Source organism: Tachyglossus aculeatus, chromosome 3 (assembly GCF_015852505.1).
Source record: "Tachyglossus aculeatus isolate mTacAcu1 chromosome 3, mTacAcu1.pri, whole genome shotgun sequence".
NCBI classification, from domain to species: Eukaryota; Metazoa; Chordata; class Mammalia; order Monotremata; family Tachyglossidae; genus Tachyglossus; species Tachyglossus aculeatus.
This window is the reverse complement of record NC_052068.1, coordinates 62,365,135-62,383,126: the sequence shown is the minus strand read 5'-3', so window position 1 is coordinate 62,383,126 and position 17,992 is coordinate 62,365,135. Positions and strand designations below refer to the sequence as shown.

Genomic DNA, 17,992 nt, shown 5'->3' with positions numbered 1-17,992 from the left:
TTTCACAGATGAGGGAACTGAGGCCCAGAGAAATGAAGTGACTTGCCCAAAGTCACACAGCTGACAACTGGCGGAGCCGGGATTTGAACCCATGACCTCTGACTCCAAAGCCCGTGCTCTTTCCATTGAGCCACGCTGCTTCTCAGAGTAGAGTGACCAGAGATGGGGTTAATCTGGGAGGGCTTTGAGGAGGTGAACTTTTCTTAGAGGTCTGAAAGAGAAAAAGGACCCCAGTTTGCCCAAAACAATTCTGGTTAATGTGAATCTCCTTATCCAATGAACAAGGCCAGGATTTGCAAAAATAAAACTGCCTTCAGAAGAGGAGGAGGAGGAAGAGAACGAGCAGGGAGAGGAGAGCAGGAGGAAGAGAAGGAGGAGGGAGAGGAGAGCAGAAGGAGGAGGAGGAGGAGGAGAAAAGATAAGGCTAAAGTCTGGTTTAAGTCAGTCCTCATCCACAAGACTGGACATTGGCTGAAAATGCACTAGATCTTAATTTCCCCATCCTGGAAAGGGACCTGGTAATGCTTACAAGCTTCAGTGATGCCCAGGGTGCTTACGGGAGAACAAGAGCAGTTGGCCACTTAATCTTCAAAAGGGGACCACCGTGGATCCTACTCTGCCCGAAGTTAGTTAATTCATTTATTCAATCGTATTTATTGAGCGTTCACTGTGTGCAGAGCACTGTACTAAGCGCTTGGGAAGTCCAAGTTGGCAACATCTAGAGACGGTCCCTACCCAACAGTGAGCTCACAGTCTAGAAGGGGGAGACAGAGAACAAAACAAAACATATTAACAAAATAAAATAAATAGAATAAACATGTACGAATAAACTACATAAATAGAGTAATAAATCCGTACAAACATATATACATATATACAGGTGCTGTGGGGAGGGGAAGGAGGTAAGGCAGGGGGGATGGGGAGGAGAAGGAGGGGGAGAGGAAGGAGGGGGAGAGGAAGGAGGGGGCTCAGTCTGGGAAGGCCTCCTGGAGGAGGTGAGCTCTCAGTAGGGCTTTGAAGGGAGGAAGAGTGGCGAGCGGGGGTGCAGTAGCTCCCAAAGTGGCCTCACTCCCATCAGGCAGAAGACCAAACAGAAGCTTGGCCCTCTAAGACATATGATTTGTAATACTACACCTAGCTCTAATGCCTCAACCAAACTTAAAAATTATTGCGTATATATAGTAGAAAGTCTGGTATTCAAGCTAATTGGGACTAAGATTCATTCATTCATTCAATCGTATTTATTGAGCGCTTACTGTGTGCAGAGCACTGTACCAAGCGCTTGGGAAGTACAAGTTGGCAACATATAGAGACGGTCCCTACCCAACAGCGGGCTCACGGTCTAGAAGGGGGAGACAGACAACAGAACAAAACATATTAACAAAATTAACAAAATAAAATAAATAGAATAAATATGTACAAATAAAATAAATAAATAAATAGAGTAATAAGATGATCAAACAAAATGCGATTTGGGTATCATTAGGCACAAACTATTTTCTTCCATTTCTCAATCTTCCCACTGAATGGCACTTCTTTTTTCCCCCCTTGACAATATCTGCAATAGAATGTTTCACTTCTGAATTTTGTCGGTTGCTCTCCAAGTCTTCAGAACTACCATTCACTTTATAATATATACAAATAATTAAAATTACTAAAAATGATTATGTTAACAAGAGGTCTCATTCATAAATAAGGTTTTTAATATAAAAAAGATTCAGCTACAAAACACCTCTCAGGAATGAATACTCCTTCATGATCGCTCAATTCTTTTGGTTTTATGAGGGTGCTTAAGGTTTGTTTTTTTTCTAAAACCTGGAAAATGGTTTTGCTTTCCACCGTACACAGTTTTCTTTTTTAAGTAACCTTACCTCGTCTATTCGTGATTGTCTGCATGGGAAAGAAAATGTAAATCCAACAGGGAGTTTCTTGTCCTTGATTTGCTTTTTCTCCATGAAGTCTCCCAGGCACTCAGCAACATGATCAAAAAGCTAATGGAAACAAGAAGAAAGACGTCAACAGTCAAGAAGGAGGAAACAATATATAATAAGGGAAAAGATCCCTCTTTCCAGCCTTATCACAAATAATACCTGCTTGAGAGAACTCAAATGACAATTGCCACAATCTTCTCCCACGCAATAGGAATGTTGATTCCCATAATGTCTACCCCTGAGCCCCTAAGCAGACTGAGGGCATCATTTCAAACAAAATGAGATGTCAATCAAACAGCCACTTAAAGGGAAATTTTTAAAGCTGATCATACGGTCTTTGATACATGATATTACAGCACTTTCCAAAACCGCACTTCCAAGGTAAAACACAGAATGTTACTCAATCTCATATCTAAATGATAATTAAATGCACTTTGAATGTGCACGCACAGCCAACGTAAATGTTAATGTTAAATAACAGATTCTAAATTTGTTTTGTATTGGGGTATGATCCATCCTTGGCTTGAGATCAATAACCTATTAGAATCAAATAAACCGAAGTCAACTCATCCAGCAGTTTGTTGGTTTAGTGGGAAGAGCACACCTCTGGGAATCAGGAAACCTGGGTTTTGTCCTAGCTCTGCAACTAAGCGAATGTCTGCTGGGGCTCTGCCATGGGTTGTGAAGAGTTCTGACCTTAAAATCTACCTGGGGCATTCCACGTTGGGTGCAGGCCCAGCATGATTCCTGAAAAATAACTGGCTAACATAATGTAAACAAGGCCCAGCATCAGCAGTAGACTGAGGCCAATCAATTAATCAGTGGCATTTATTGAACATTTAGTTCACTGTGGGCGGGTAATGTGCCTGTTGCATTGTAAGAGCAAGGAATGGGGCCTGAGGAGATGGAGGAAGAGTTGGGTCAGTAAGAAGGAGGAGTGTGTTGGGGAGGAGATGGAAAGAATGGAAGAGCTGGTAGAGGAGAATGGGATGCAACCAGGCCGGGTCAGTAGGGCTTGGATGGAAAATGGTGAAGGGGCGATGTTGGACTTAGCACTGAATTTCCCACCCCAAATATGCCCCTTTCCTCTCCCCTTTGCCCCCTCCCACATCCCATATCATTTCAACTCGGTTTTGGGTTCCCTATTTCCACTTTTTCTGTCCACTCCCCCCACCCCCTGCCTCGTCGTTCAGGCAGAAGCAGCTGTTGCTCTAGGAAGCGTTACCTCAATTATCTATCATGAGGCAATCTGAAAAGACCCCTCTGTTTCCCCTCTACCCCCTTCCTTCCCTTCCTGCCTCCACCCCAAATTCCCTTCTTCTCCATCCTCAATCACCCCCTCTTCCTTTCTTCCTTTTCCCCTCATCCCCTCTAGACTGTGAGTTCGTTGTGGGCAGGAAATGTGTCTGTCGTACTGTACTCTCCCAAGTACTGAGTTCAGTGCTCTGCACACGGTATGCGCTCAATAAATACAATTGATTGATTGATTCCAAGTGTCTCTCCCCACTCCGTGTGGTACTTCTCTGCTGCCCAGATCATTTTTCTACAACTAAAGTTCAAATCACGTCTCCTTACTCCTCAAGAGCCTCCAGCAGAACCACCCTCTGAGCACTGAAGAGATCTTTCTATTACGCTACCGGCGGGATGTGGTTCACCCGGTGTGCATTTCAGACTGGGAAAATCAGGCGGTAGTGAAAGAAATGGGAAACCCACCTGAGACCCACTGCCATGCATGATGTCCTCGGGGGTATCATAAATCTCCGTCTCCATCTGCACAGTCTGCTTTTTCTCATGCGACACCTTCACCCGCAGAATTCTAAAGCAAGATCCACCGATGTCCAGGGCAATGAAATCTCCCTTTTCTGTTGAAGGAGGCGATACGTAGTCGAGTAATCAAATATACAGTCAAGGGAGAAGCAGTGTGGCCGCGTGGAAAGAGCACAGGCCTGGGAGTGAGAGAACCTGCCTTCTAATTCTGGCTCCACCACTTACTCGCCGTGTGAACCTGGGCAAGTCCTCCACGGACAGCACGAAGATTTTGCTCACCATGCGCACCTTAAGGCAGAGGCTGGTCTCCATTATTACTACACCAGAGCCTCAGGCTTCTCTTCTGTGGGACTTTTTTTGAGCATTTCCTAATATCACCTGGGCAGAATAATAATAATAATGATGATGATGGTATTTGTTAAGCACTTACTATGTGCAAAGCACTGTTCTAAGCGCTGGGGGGGATACAAGGCGATCAGGCTGTCCCACGTGGGGCTCACAATCTTCATCCCCATTTTACAGATGAGGTAACTGAGGCACAGAGAAGTTAAGTAGCAGTGCTTGGCACATAGTAAGCGCTTAACAAATACTATTATTATTAATAATAATAAGAATTGTAAGCACTAGGGTAAATACAAGGTAATCAAGTCAGACACAGTCCTTGTAGCACATGGCACTAGATACCTACATAGTAGTAGTAATAATAATAATAATAGTGGTATTTGTTAAGCCCTTACGTTGTGCCAAACACTGTACCGAGTGCTGGGTAGAGTCAAGATATTGGGTTAAACATAGTAGGAGAGAGAACGGGTATTGAATCCCCATTTTACAATCAGCAATGATTTAGTGCTAAATAGGATTCTTTAATGGTAAAAACGAATTTTACCATTGCTGAACTAATGTTGAAAGCTATACACATGTATTTGAAATTCAAGTTTAATCGGTTTGTTGAAAACCGCTGTCTCAGTAGCTTGTTACACTGAACATCTTTCTTCATTCTCTATTAAGATGAAACAACTCCTAGTATAAAAGTTTGCTTTATTTAGAGAGGATTTAATCACAGAATGAGATGTAGTCAAAGCCTTCATTGTGCTGGGCAAGAAAATCTTGAAATGCAGACGTTATTTTAAGGTGACTTTTTTTCTCTAATTTATGTTTCTGAACTCCTACAGTTTATGTAGGAAAATGGTGTTAATTTTTCTAAAATAAAACAACTGATTTACGTTACATTTAAGATTTTGTCATCTTTTCCATTATAAACCCCTATTTTAGGGAATACCTAAGCCAGCCAAACTATTTTCTTCAGGCCAAAACCTGGCAAACACAGTTCTTTTCAACCTTGGTATTTTTTTTTTATATTTTACCAAAGTTGAAAAAGAAATAGGATTGTAATAAAAGAATAGCAATAAAAAGGTTTGGATTTCTTGGGAGTTATTTTGGACTCGCTGTAAATTTGCATTGATTAGTTAAATGTGATATTCCCTAATATGGTGAGGTATATGGTATCTTTATAGTAAGAAAATATAAAAATTAATTTAAAAAAACATTTAGGAAGTTGTCAGTTCATACCCCAGAGTTATTTGTTGTTCAAAAAATTTCATAACCATTTTATGCCAGTAGATTAAATTCATATGTACGTCAGCTGAATATGTCAAATAAGAATGAAAATTCTATTCTCCGGTGTGACAGCTACAGATTGTAAAGTTAGTTGTCCAATCCTTCCTCATTGTACAGTGTCATGCATACTTTGAATGCTCAGTAACTATCCATGATAATGATTTATATTATCATTATATATATGTATATATGTCCTGTATATATGTTTGTACATATTTATTACTCTATTTATTTTACTTGTACATATCTATTCTATTTATTTTATTTTGTTAATATGTTTGGTTTTGTTCTCTATCTCCCCCTTCTAGACTGTGAGCCCGCTGTTGGGTAGGGACTGTCTCTATATGTTGCCAACTTGTACTTCCCAAGCGCTTAGTACAGTGCTCTGCACACAGTAAGCGCTCAATAAATATGATTGACTGATTGATTGATTGCCCAAACTCACACAGCTGACAACTGGCGGAGCTGCGATTTGAACCCATGACCTCTGACTCCGAAGCCCGGGCTCTTTCCACTGAGTCAAGCTGCTTCTCTAGTGGCATCTGTTCCACTATTATTGTTCTCCTTCAGATTAAGCAACAGCAGCTGCTGATGTATACTTGCGTGCTTAAAATGAAGGGAGGAAGCTGTAAAAATACTAATTACTATACTGGTATTTGTTAAGTGCTTGCTACAGGCCAGGCACCGTAATAAGCGCTAGGGTGGATAAAAGTAAATGGGGTTGGACACAGTCCCTGTCCCACATGGGGCCCCAGGTCTTAATCCCCATTTTACAGACGAGGTAACTGAGGCACAGAGAAGTGAAGTGTCTGGCCCAAGGTCACACAGCACTCCCTTCTGCTTTGCCCTGACTTGCTCCCTTTATTCAACCCTCTCCCAGCCCCACAGCCCTTATGCATGTATCTTTAATTTATTGCTTTGTATTACTGTAAATATAATATATTTACATTATATTAATGTATTCATTGTGGGCAGGGAATGTGTCCGTTTATTGTTGTATTTTACTCTCCCAAGTGCTTACTACAGTGTTCTGCCACAATAAGTGCTCAACACAACTGAATGAATTAATTAATGAAGCAGACAAGCGGCAGAATCGTTATTAAAACCCAGGCTCGAGCTCTCTCCATTAGGCCACACTGCTTCTCTTATTTGTCACCAATACATTTGCCTAAGTGAAGTGTTAGATTTCAAGTCAGGTTTCTCCATCCACCTGGATCTGAAGCTGATAAAAAAAAAAAAGGATTGAAAAAAAGGCATCCTGCTGTCCTACAGACCTGGGGAACGTTTTATCAGGGTATTTACACTTGTTTTCTTCGGGTTACAATCTGGCTTTAAGGCTCTGCAAAAATCTTTGATTGACCAAACGGATGGTGAATGCTCTCCTTTGCTCCTCCTTAATGTCAACGGAGAGAATCCGAGCCCCATGTGGGACAGGGACTTCATCTTACCTGGTTACCCTGGGTTTGTCCCAGTGCTTAATACACTGCTTGGCACAGAAGAAGAATTAACACCATCAAAGGCCAAAAAAAGAAAAAAAAAACACTTGGGGAAATGGAGTCAGAGAGAAAAGTGAACTACAAAATTCCAGGGCAAAACAAGGTTAAAAATGAACCCCTTTAACACACTCACAAATGGGAGTTGCCAAATTTACAATAGCATGAATTGAAGACTAGAGAAATTGGTAATAATAATGATGATGATGGTACTTGTTAAACGCTTACTATGTGCAAAGCACTGTTCTAAGCATTGGGGGGATACAAGGTGATCAGGTTGTCCCACGTCAGGCTCATAGTCTTAATCCCCATTTTACAGATGAGGGAACTGAGGCCCAGAGAAGTTAAGCGACTTGCTCAAAGTCACACAGCTGACAATTGGCGGAGCCGGGATTTGAACCCATGACCTCTGACTCCAAAGCCCGGGCTCTTTCCACTGAGCCATGCTGCTTCTCACAAGAAATTCGCTGTGAGCAGGAAGTACTGTGTGGTACTGTACAACACAATTTTCTTTTGGGTTTGAGTTCTCCGCCAATCTTTTTTTTTGGTGCCTTCTGAAGGGCAAGAAATGAATTGCTTCAGGGTAATGGTGTTTAGCCCCTCTCATTTGTAGATCAGAAAATACCACCATGAGCTCATCTACATTGCTTTCCAGATGAGATGAGGGCATCCTAACCCAGACTGCCATTAGTGACTTGCTCGAAGCCCACCACGGGGAGGAAAAATGATTCAATTTATGGCTCCTAGCACTGGTTGGCTCCCTTCGAAAAACCCCTCACCTATTTATTTCCAATTTTCTGCTACTCTTCCAGGCATTTCCCTTTTCCAGAGAACTAAGAGGCTCATTAGACGAACTTCCGAAAGCCCTCATTAACCCTCCGCTGCCTCATCACGGTCATGATTTCCAGTGAAGATGGAAAGCAAACAGAGCCAGATGCCTACCTGAAGCTCAGTCTGGTCGAGGATACGGGCCAAACCAATCCTACCCTTCTGAAATGCCAGCCTATGCCTTACTTCACAAATCAGTTCTGACCATTAGATATTTAAGGCAGTATATTCCTCTCTAATTAATGAGAGCTTCAAGGCTCACACCCAAAACCTGCCTTTTTAAATATTATTCAAAAGTAAAGTAAATCAAAAGAGAAGCAGCCTGACCTACTGGAAAGCACTGGGAATCAGAGGTCCAGGTTTCTAATCCCGGCTCTGCCACCTGTCTCCTCTGAGACAGGTGGTCTCAGACCACCTGGTTGTACATACATATTATGGTTGTACATATTTATTACTCTATTTATTTATTTTACTTGTACATATCTATCCTACTTATTTTATTTTGTTAGTATGTTTGGTTTTGTTCTCTGTCTCCCCCTTTTAGACTGTGAGCCCACTGTTGGGTAGGGACTGTCTCTATATGTTCCCAATTTGTACTTCCCAAGCGCTTAGTACAGTGCTCTGCACATAGTAAGCGCTCAATAAATACGATTGATGATGATGATGATGAGACCTTAGGAAAGTCATTTCAGTTCTCTGTGCCTCAGTTATCTCATCTGTTAAATGGGGACTAAAGGTGTGAGTTCCATATTTATTTTATTAATAGGTCTATATATCTACAATTCTATTTTCCTATTTTGATGTTATTGACGTTACTGTTTTTTTTTTTGTCTTTCTCCCCTTTATAGACTGTGAGCCTGTTGTTGGGAAGGGATTGTCTCTATCTCTTGCCAAATTGTACTTTCCAAGCACTTAGAGGTGCTCTGCACACAGAAAGTGCTCAATAAAAACGATTGAATGAATGAATGTGGGACATAGACTGCGTACAACCTGATTATCTCGTTTGTACCTCAGAGCTTTAGTGCAGTGCCTGGCACAGAGTAAGCACTTAACAAATGCCATTAAAAAAAAAAAAACTTCTTCCATTTAGGACTCATCTACAATTAATTATACTGGAAATGTCTTTAGAAATGTTTTTATGGGAAACAATCACCAGAAAGGCTGGCAAAACTTCTAAAGCAAGAAAGACCTTGTTTAGCTGCATCAACAGTGTTGAAAAGTGGCATGAGAACGTAAACTAATTTACTGCTTACTTAGGAACCGCTAATTAAAATGACTAAAAATCTCTGAAAATGGATTTTCTGGGAATGACTAATAATAAGAAATATTTTTTTCTGTGCTTCTGAATGTCTCAATGAAAACAATCTCACCAATATGAGCATCAACCACAGAAACTAAACCAAAATATAGGTGGAAAAAGAAAATTCTACTACACCCTCAGCTTTAACACAAACATCTTAACTTTGGGAAAACACCAATTACTCAGTAACTAATTCCTCCAATAGAAGCTGTGATTAATATTTTCCAATTGTAACAGAATCACCTGATTGTCATGGGGACTTAGGATAATTCTTCAAAGATATGTATTTGCATTTTGACTAAGGCCAGTATTAAGATTTTCAGATTAAACTGTGCTATTTCAGGGTTTCCATTTAAGCGGGTCAATTTTGGTTTATAGAGCTGAAAGGAGTCGGGCTTGAAAGAGAATTTGTGTTTTGCCATCCTTTACAAAGGGGCAGGACTTGGATGTCAAGCCTCTTTTTTGGTGAGCACGGGAGGGACAGTCTGAGAACGCACCCTCAGATGGCAAGAGGAAGAAAGGGATCTTGGTGCCTTTGGGATTAGCATATAAACCTTGGGAAACAGTCCTGGTCATGAAATCTGAATCTAGAGGTAGTTTATGAGCTCTCTATAACCAGCTCTGACAAAGGCTTTCATAGAGCTGCGTGTGTCTAGGTACTTAAGGAATGCAGCTCATGAAATGAAAGAATTGCAAAACAAAAAAAAAGGAAGAGGTTCAGCGAATGAAGCATTACTACCTTTGGGGAGGGTTATTTCTCAACTCCACCCTGACAAATCAGAGTCAAGAAAACTGTCCTTGGGTCCTGCCAAACTAAAACATTTCCATTTCCTCCTTTACAAAGTCCTGAAGGCTCAGTTGCTTTCCCGTGATTATTATTATTATTTTGATAAGCACTTACTACGTACCAAGCACTGTCCTAAGGGCTGGGGTAGATACGAGTTAATCAGGTTGGACACTACCCCGTCCCACGTGGATCTCACAGCCTAAGTAACTCCCTTTGTACAGAAAAGTCCCAGCTGACCTCTGATGCTGAAGATTTTTTTAAAAGTGCTAACAGCCAAACTCTCCTTCTAGATGTAAAGGCATGAGAATAAATCATATGATAGTACTGGGACAAGCAGGATAACTAATCATATTAAAAGCCTGTGATTCTTCATCAGTTACTAAAAAAATTAAAAAGTTGAGCGATCGAGACCCCGGTCAGAGAAACAGGGCAAAGACGTGCCCAGATTTTTAAACTACCACACATAAGTAGCAATTTCAATTTGTGGACAAAAAGTAACCAAGGCCGATCACCACCCTTGGATGTCTAAACATACAAAGCGCACCGTCCCTTTATTAGCTTCTGAATCATTGCAATTTTATGCCAAAAGGCAAACTGCAGGGCAGAGGAGAGTCAACTGGTTTTCCAGTTTCAGTCAGGCTGCTCGCTAAACGCAGCCCCTGGAATAAATAAACATCAGCCACAACCGCTGCTATTTTTCTGATTTCCACTGTGTGAGCTGCAAAAAAGATGCAGTTTCTTATGTCACACATCAAGAGAATGGGATGGACAAACAACGTGTGTGCATATGCGTGTGTGTTTTAAGAAAAATCTAATGTCTAACGTTCTCCTCCAGCACAAAGAAACATAACACTGGAATAGATCATAGCCAAACACTCAAAACAATTCGAGCATGTGTGTCATTTTAAACACAAATGGCGTTGTATAATGCAATACACAAATGGGGTAGATGGGAATGGGGTAAGGAGAGAGGATTGATTTTTCTCTATTTCCCCTATCCCCTTCCTCAAAGGGAGATACAATATTGAGGATTAAAACTTATTCAAACCTCTTGAATGGCTTGTTCCGGTAGAGTAAAACCGCAACCTGATCCAACCTGAACTGCCATTTATTTAGTATGAGGGTCCTCAAACTTCTTCCATTAATGTGCTCATTATTATTATTATTATCCCTGTATTTGTTAAGCAGAACAGCAGGGCTTTGCGGACAGAGCACAGGCCTTGAAGTCACAGGCTCCACCACTTCTTGGGCAAGTCACTTCACTTCTCTGGGCCTCACTTACCTCATCTGTGAAATGGGGACTAAGAGTGTGAGCCCCTGGTGGGACAGGGACTGTGTCCAACATGATTAGCTTATGTCCACCCCAGCGCTCAGAACAATGCCTGGCACATAGTAAGCACTTAATAAGAACCATAATTATTATCATCATGTGTCAAAGCGCTCAATAAATACGACTGAATGAATAAATTATGTGTCAAGTACTGTTCTAAGGGCTGGGGGGAGATACAAGTTAATCAGGTTGGACAGGGTCAAAACACCTTATAGACCATTTATTTCCAAAAGGAAGCCGGAGTAGGGCCTTCCTCTCTGCTCCCTCCGATGTCCACCGTTGGTGGAAAACAGGGATGTTTTCCTCATGACCCCTGCTCCCAACCGTCTCTATATGTTGCCAACTTGTACTTCCCAACCGCTTAGTACAGTGCTCTGCACACAGTAAGCGCTCAATAAATACGATTGAATGAATGAATGAACTGGGAAGCCGCGTGACTCACTGGAAAGAGCCCGGGCTTTGGAGTCAGAGGTCATGGGTTCAAATCCCGGCTCTGCCAGCTGTCAGCTGTGTGACTTTGGGCAAGTCACTTCACTTCTCTGGGCCTCAGTTACCTCGTCTGGAAAATGGGGATTAAGACTGTGAGCCCTCCGTGGGACAACCTGATCACCTTGTAACCTCCCCAGCGCTTAGAACAGTGCTTTGCACATAGTAAGCGCTTAATAAATGCCATCATAAAAAAAACTGGCTTCCCAGAAGCTGCCGTGGCCTATGAAAAGGATCTTCCCGGGCCACCATTTGAAAAGCACTACATTAGTACCCAGGATTATGACCTCAGTGGACTTTAATAATAATAATAATGGCATTTATTAAGCACTTACTATGTGCAAAGCACTGTTCTAAGCGCTAGGGGAGGATACAAGGTGATCAGGTTGTCCCACGTGAGGCTCACAGCCTTCATCCCCATTTTACAGATGAGGGAACTGAGGCCCAGAGAAGTGACGTGGCTTGCCCATAGTCACACAGCTGTCACACAGCTGACAATCACAGCTGGGATTTGAACCCATGACAACTAACTCCAAAGCCCGGGCTCTTTCCACTGAGCTACGCTGCTTTTTTAATATACCTCTACAGAGTGACATTTACTTCCTTTCAGAGGCAGAATCCAAGCAAATAGCAACATCGCTTCATTCATTCATTCAATTATTCATTCAATTGTATTTATCGAGCGCTTACTGTGTGCAGAGCACTGTACTAAGCACTTAAAAGACTTGCGCCCAAAGTGGGGCACGAACCCACGACCCGGAGATTAAGAGTCTCATGCTCTACCGACTGAGGTAGCCGGGCAATTCAATCGTATTTATTAAGCGCTTACTGTGTGCAGAGCACTGTACTAAGCACTTAAAAGACTTGCGCCCAAAGTGGGGCACGAACCCACGACCCTGAGATTAACAGTCTCATGCTTGTCCGACTGAGCCAGGCAATTCAATCGTATTTATTAAGCGCTTACTGTGTGCACAGCACTATACTAAGCGCTTGGGAAAGTACAACAATAAACAGTGACAATCCCTACCCACAATGAGTTCAAAGTCTAGAGGCAAGGAGACAGACATCAGTCAATCAATCAATCGTATTTATTAAGCGCTTACTGTGTGCACAGCACTATACTAAGCGCTCGGGAAAGTACAACAATAAACAGTGACAATCCCTACCCACAATGAGTTCAAAGTCTAGAGGCAAGGAGACAGACATCAATCGATCAATCAATCGTATTTATTGAGCGCTTACTGTGTGCAGAGCACTGTACTAAGCGCTTGGGAAGTACAAGTTGGCAACATATAGAGACAGTCCCTACCCAACAGTGGGCTCACAGTCTAAATAAGTGCTAGGGGGGCTGGGAGAGGGGAGAAGAGCAAGGGAAGCAAGTCAGGGTGACGCAGAAGGGTGTGGGAGATGAAGAAAAGTGGGGCTTAGTCTGGGAATAACAATAATAATAATAATAATAATAATAATAATAATGGCATTTGTTAAGCGCTTACTATAATAATAATAATAATAATAATAATAATAATGGCATTTGTTAAGTGCTTACTATGTGCAAAGCACTGTTCTAAGCACTTGGGAGGTTACAAGGTGATCAGATTGTCTCACGTGGGGCTCACAGTCTTCATCCCCATTTTACAGATGAGGGAACTGAGGCCCAGAGAATAATAATAATAATAATAATAATGGCATTTGTTAAGCGCTTACTACATGCAAAGCACTGTTCTAAGCGCTGGGAAGAATTCTTGGAGGAGATGTGCCTTCAATAAGGCTTTGAAGCGGGGAAAGGTATTGAGGAATTGAAGCGGGACGGCATTCCGGGCCAGAGGCAGGACGCGGGCCAGGGTCAGCAACGAGACAGGATGAGATGGAGGCAAAGTGAGAAGGGTAGCACCAAAGGGGCAAAGTGCGCCGGCTGGGTTGTAGAAGGAGAGAAGTAAACTGAGGTAAGAGAGGGCGAGGTGATGGACTGCTTTCAAGCCAATGGTGGAGAATTTTTGTTCAAAACGGAGGGGGACGGGCAACCACTGGAGATTTTTGAGGGGGGGTAGGGGTGACACGTTCTGAACGTTTCTGTAGAAACGTTCCCAGGTGACAATCAATCAATCAATCGTATTTATTGAGCGCTTACTGTGTGAGAGCACTGTACTAAGCGCTTGGGAAGTACAAGTCGGCAACACATAGAGACAGTCCCTACCCAACAGCGGGCTCACAGTCTAGAAGACAATCTACTTGGGGAATGGCATGGTGGACACAGCACAGACCCGGGGACCAGAAGGTCATGGGTTCTAATCCTGCTCCGTCACTTGTCTGCTATTTGATCCCGGGCAAGTCGCTTCACTTCTTTGTGCCTCACTTGCCTCATCTGCAAAATGGGGATTGAGACTAAGACCCACATGGGATAGGGACTGTGTCCAACTAGATTGGTTTATATCTCTATATGTTGCCAACTTGTACTTCCCAAGCGCTTAGTACAGTGCTCTGCATGCAGTAAGCACTCAATACGATTGATTGATTGATTAGTACAGTGCTCTGCATGCCGTAAGCACTCAATAAATACAACTGAATGAATCCACTCCAGTGCTTAGTACAGTACCTGGAAAATATTGAGCTCAAGGTCTTAGTACAGTGCTTTGCACGCAGTAAGCGCTCAATAAATAAGATTGAATGAATCCACTCCAGTGCTTAGTACAGGACCTGGAAAATATTGAGCGCTTAAAAACTACCGTCATCATTATTATTAAGACAGGGAGGGAGGGAGGGAGGATTGATTTTACCCTTTTTAGATTACGAAGGGCAGGGACCAGGTATCATTTCCATCATCCATCCCCATCATCAGCGGCATTTACTGAGCACTTACTGTGTGCAGAGCACTGTACAAAGCACTTGGGAGAATCAATCAATTAATCAATCGTACTTATTGAGTGCTTACTGTGTGCAGAGCACTGTACTAAGCGCTTGGGAAGTACAAGTTGGCAACATATAGAAACAGTCCCTACACAACAGTGGGCTCACAGTCTAAAAGAATATAATGCAACAGAGGTGCTAAATAAGTTCCCTGCCCACAGTGGGCTCACAGTCTAGTGCATTCTTTCCCAGCGCTTAGTATAGTGCTTGGCACCCAGTAAAGCCCATAATAAATACTATTACTACTACTATTACAATCATTATCTCATTTCCATGCAAAGTTAGTCTTTTAACGTGCACAAGGGCAATCCCGATATATTCCTTACCGGACCCATCAGGAATTGATCGTACGAAAGTCGGCAGCATCTTGACTGTGGCTGTTGGATTAAAATCCCTGGAAAGGCCGTTCTTCATCTCTTTGCTAAAGCGATCCATGACGTCCAGTAAGGTTTCATCTGAAAGCCGCATGGCATAAAGATACTTGTCAATCTGGAGAGGAAGGAGAAAAAACAAGCCAAAATGAGAACTGGATGTTAAGAAATATTTGGTTGGTTTGGGGAACAAATTCACTAGAGGAGAGAAGCAGCATGGCCTAGTGGGTAGAGCACGGGCCTTGGAGACGGCAGGAACTGGGTTCTAATCCCGGCTCTGCAGCTTGTCTGCTATGGGACCTTGGGCAAATCACTTCACTTCTCTGTGCGTCTGTTACCTCATCTGTAAAATTCATTCAATTCATTCAATCGTATTTACACAAGACACACTTGTGCCTCAGTTCCTGCTGCAAAATCGAGATTAAGTCCCTGTTGTCCCTCGTAATAGAATCAATCAATCATATTTATTGAGCGCTTACTGTGTGCAGAGCACCGTACTAAGCGCTTGGGAAGTACAAATTGGCAACATATAGAGACGGTCCCTACCCAACAGTGGGCTCACAGTCTAGAAGGGGGAGACAGAGAACAAAACAAAACATATTAACAAAATAAAATAAATAGAATAGATATGTACAAGTAAAATAAATAGAGTAATAAATATGTACAAACATATGTACATATATACAGGTGCTGTGGGGAGGCGAAAGCGCTGGGGTTGATACCAGGTAATCAGGTTGTCCCACATGGAACTCACAGTCTTAAGCCCCATTTTACAGATGAGGTAACTGAGGCACAGAGAAGTGAAGTGGCCTGCCCAAGGTCACACAGCGGCCAGGTGGCAGAGCTGAGATTAGAACCTATGACCTTTCAACTCCCAGGCCTGTGCTCTATGATTTGCACATAGTGAGAGCTTAATAAATGCCATTGAGCCCACTGTTGGGTAGGGACCGTCTCTATACGTTGCCAACTTGTACTTCAATCAATCAATCAATCAATCGTATTTATTGAGCGCTTACTATGTGCAGAGCACTGTACTAAGCGCTTGGGAAGTACAAATTGGCATCACATAGAGACAGTCCCTACCCGATAGTGGGCTCACAGTCTAAAAGGGGGAGACAGAGAACAGAACCAAACATACCAACAAAATAAAATAAGTAGGATAGAAATGTACAAGTAAAATAAATAAATAAATAAATAAACAGAGTAATAAATATGTACAACCATATATACATATATACAGGTGCTGTGGGGAGGGGAAGGCGGTAAGGCGGGGGTATGGAGAGGGGGACGAGGGGGAGAGGAAAGAAGGGGCTCAATCTGGGAAGGCCTCCTGGAGGAGGTGAGCTCTCAGCAGGGCCTTGAAGGGAGGAAGAGAGCTAGCTTGGCGGATGGGCAGAGGGAGGGCATTCCAGGCCCGGGGGATGACGTGGGCCGGGGGTCGATGGCGGGACAGGCGAGAGCGAGGTACAGTGAGGAGATTAGTGGTGGAGGAGCGGAGGGTGCGGGCTGGGCAGTAGAAGGAGAGAAGGGAGGTGAGGTAGGAGGGGGCGAGGTGATGGACAGCCTTGAAGCCCAGGGTGAGGAGTTTCTGCCTGATGCGCAGATTGATCGGTAGCCATTGGAGGTTTTTGAGGAGGGGAGTGATATGTCCAGAGCGTTTCTGGACAAAGATAATCCGGGCAGCAGCATGAAGTATGGATTGAAGTGGAGAGAGACACGAGGATGGGAGATCAGAGAGAAGGCTAGTGCAGTAGTCCAGACGGGATAGGATGAGAGCTTGAATTAGCAGGGTAGCGGTTTGGATGGAGAGGAAAGGGCGGATCTTGGCAATGTTGCGGAGCTGAGACCGGCAGGTTTTGGTGACGGCTTGGATGTGAGGGGTGAATGAGAGAGCGGAGTCGAGGATGACACCAAGGTTGCGGGCTTGTGAGACGGGAAGGATGGTAGTGCCGTCAACAGAGATGGGAAAGTCAGGGAGAGGACAAGGTTTGGGAGGGAAGACAAGGAGCTCAGTCTTCGACATGTTGAGCTTTAGGTGGCGGGCGGACATCCAGATGGAGATGTCCTGAAGGCAGGAGGAGATGCGAGCCTGGAGGGAGGGGGAGAGAGCAGGGGCAGAGATGGAGATCTGGGTGTCATCAGCGTAGAGGTGATAGTTGAAGCCGTGGGAGCGAATGAGGTCACCAAGGGAGTGAGTGTAGATTGAGAACAGAAGGGGACCTTCCCAAGTGCTTAGTCCAGTGCTCTGCACACAGTAAGCGCTCAATAAATACAATTGAATGAATGAATGAATTGGGGAAAAAAAAGGATTATTATTATTATTATCATTATTATCAATCCTTCCTGTGGGCTAGCTCAGCGGACTGGAGGCTCGGGCCCGGGGGCTCCATCAGAGGCGCAAGACCCCGAGCTGTCCCTCTCTGGTGTGAGGCCTCTGAGAAGTTGTGTGTGCCAAGGAGTGGCCTTGTCCCTGCTGCAGGGCAGGACCTGGGCCTCAGTGTGCCAAGCAACTAGTCTCCCACTGGCCTATTCATTCATTCATTCAGTCAATCGTTTTTATTGAATGCTTACTGTGTGCAGAGCACTGGACTAAGCGCTTGGAAGCTGGCACCATATAGAGACGGTCCCTACCCAACAACAGTCTAGAAGGGGAAGACACACAACAAAACAAAACACGTGGACGGTTGTCAAGTCGTCAGAACAAATAGAAGTAAAGCTAGATGCACATCATTAACAAAATAAATAGAATAGTCAATACGTATAAGTAAAATAGAGTAATAAATCTGTAGAAACATCTATACAGGTGCTGTGGGGAGGGGAAGGAGGTAGGGCCGGGGGGATGGGGAGGAGGAGAGGAAAAAGGGGGCTCAGTGTGGGAAGGCCTCTTGGAGGAGGTGAGCTCTCAGTAGGGCTTTGAAGGGAGGAAGAGAGCGAGCTTGGCGGATCTGCTCCTGCACACACACAAGGGAGAGGAAAGGCGAGCCAGCCCACGCGCCCACTGCTCCATCTCTTTCGGCCAGCTGGACACAACCAGCGCTTAGAACAGTGCTTTGCACATAGTAAGCGCTTAATAAATGCCATTAAAAAAAAACCCCAGCCTGGAGGAAGGACCCTTGTGGGGGGGTCCAGCTTCCAGCTCCCAAGTGAAGCAGGGCTGTTCCCATCCCAATAATAATAA

The 17,992-nt window shown here is 43.6% G+C and overlaps 1 protein-coding gene across 1 annotated transcript in view; it reads right to left on the bottom strand.

The window, feature by feature from the left end:
- HK1 (hexokinase 1) overlaps positions 1–17,992 on the bottom strand; it is a 123,442-nt gene that overhangs the window by 73,186 nt on the left and 32,264 nt on the right. The window contains exons 2-4 of the mRNA XM_038743630.1: positions 14,770–14,932; positions 3,645–3,793; positions 1,872–1,991 (exon numbers count right to left, since the gene is read on the bottom strand). Of these exons, the coding sequence (XP_038599558.1) occupies positions 1,872–1,991; positions 3,645–3,793; positions 14,770–14,932 (432 nt within the window). The remainder of the gene's footprint in view (positions 1–1,871; positions 1,992–3,644; positions 3,794–14,769; positions 14,933–17,992) is intronic.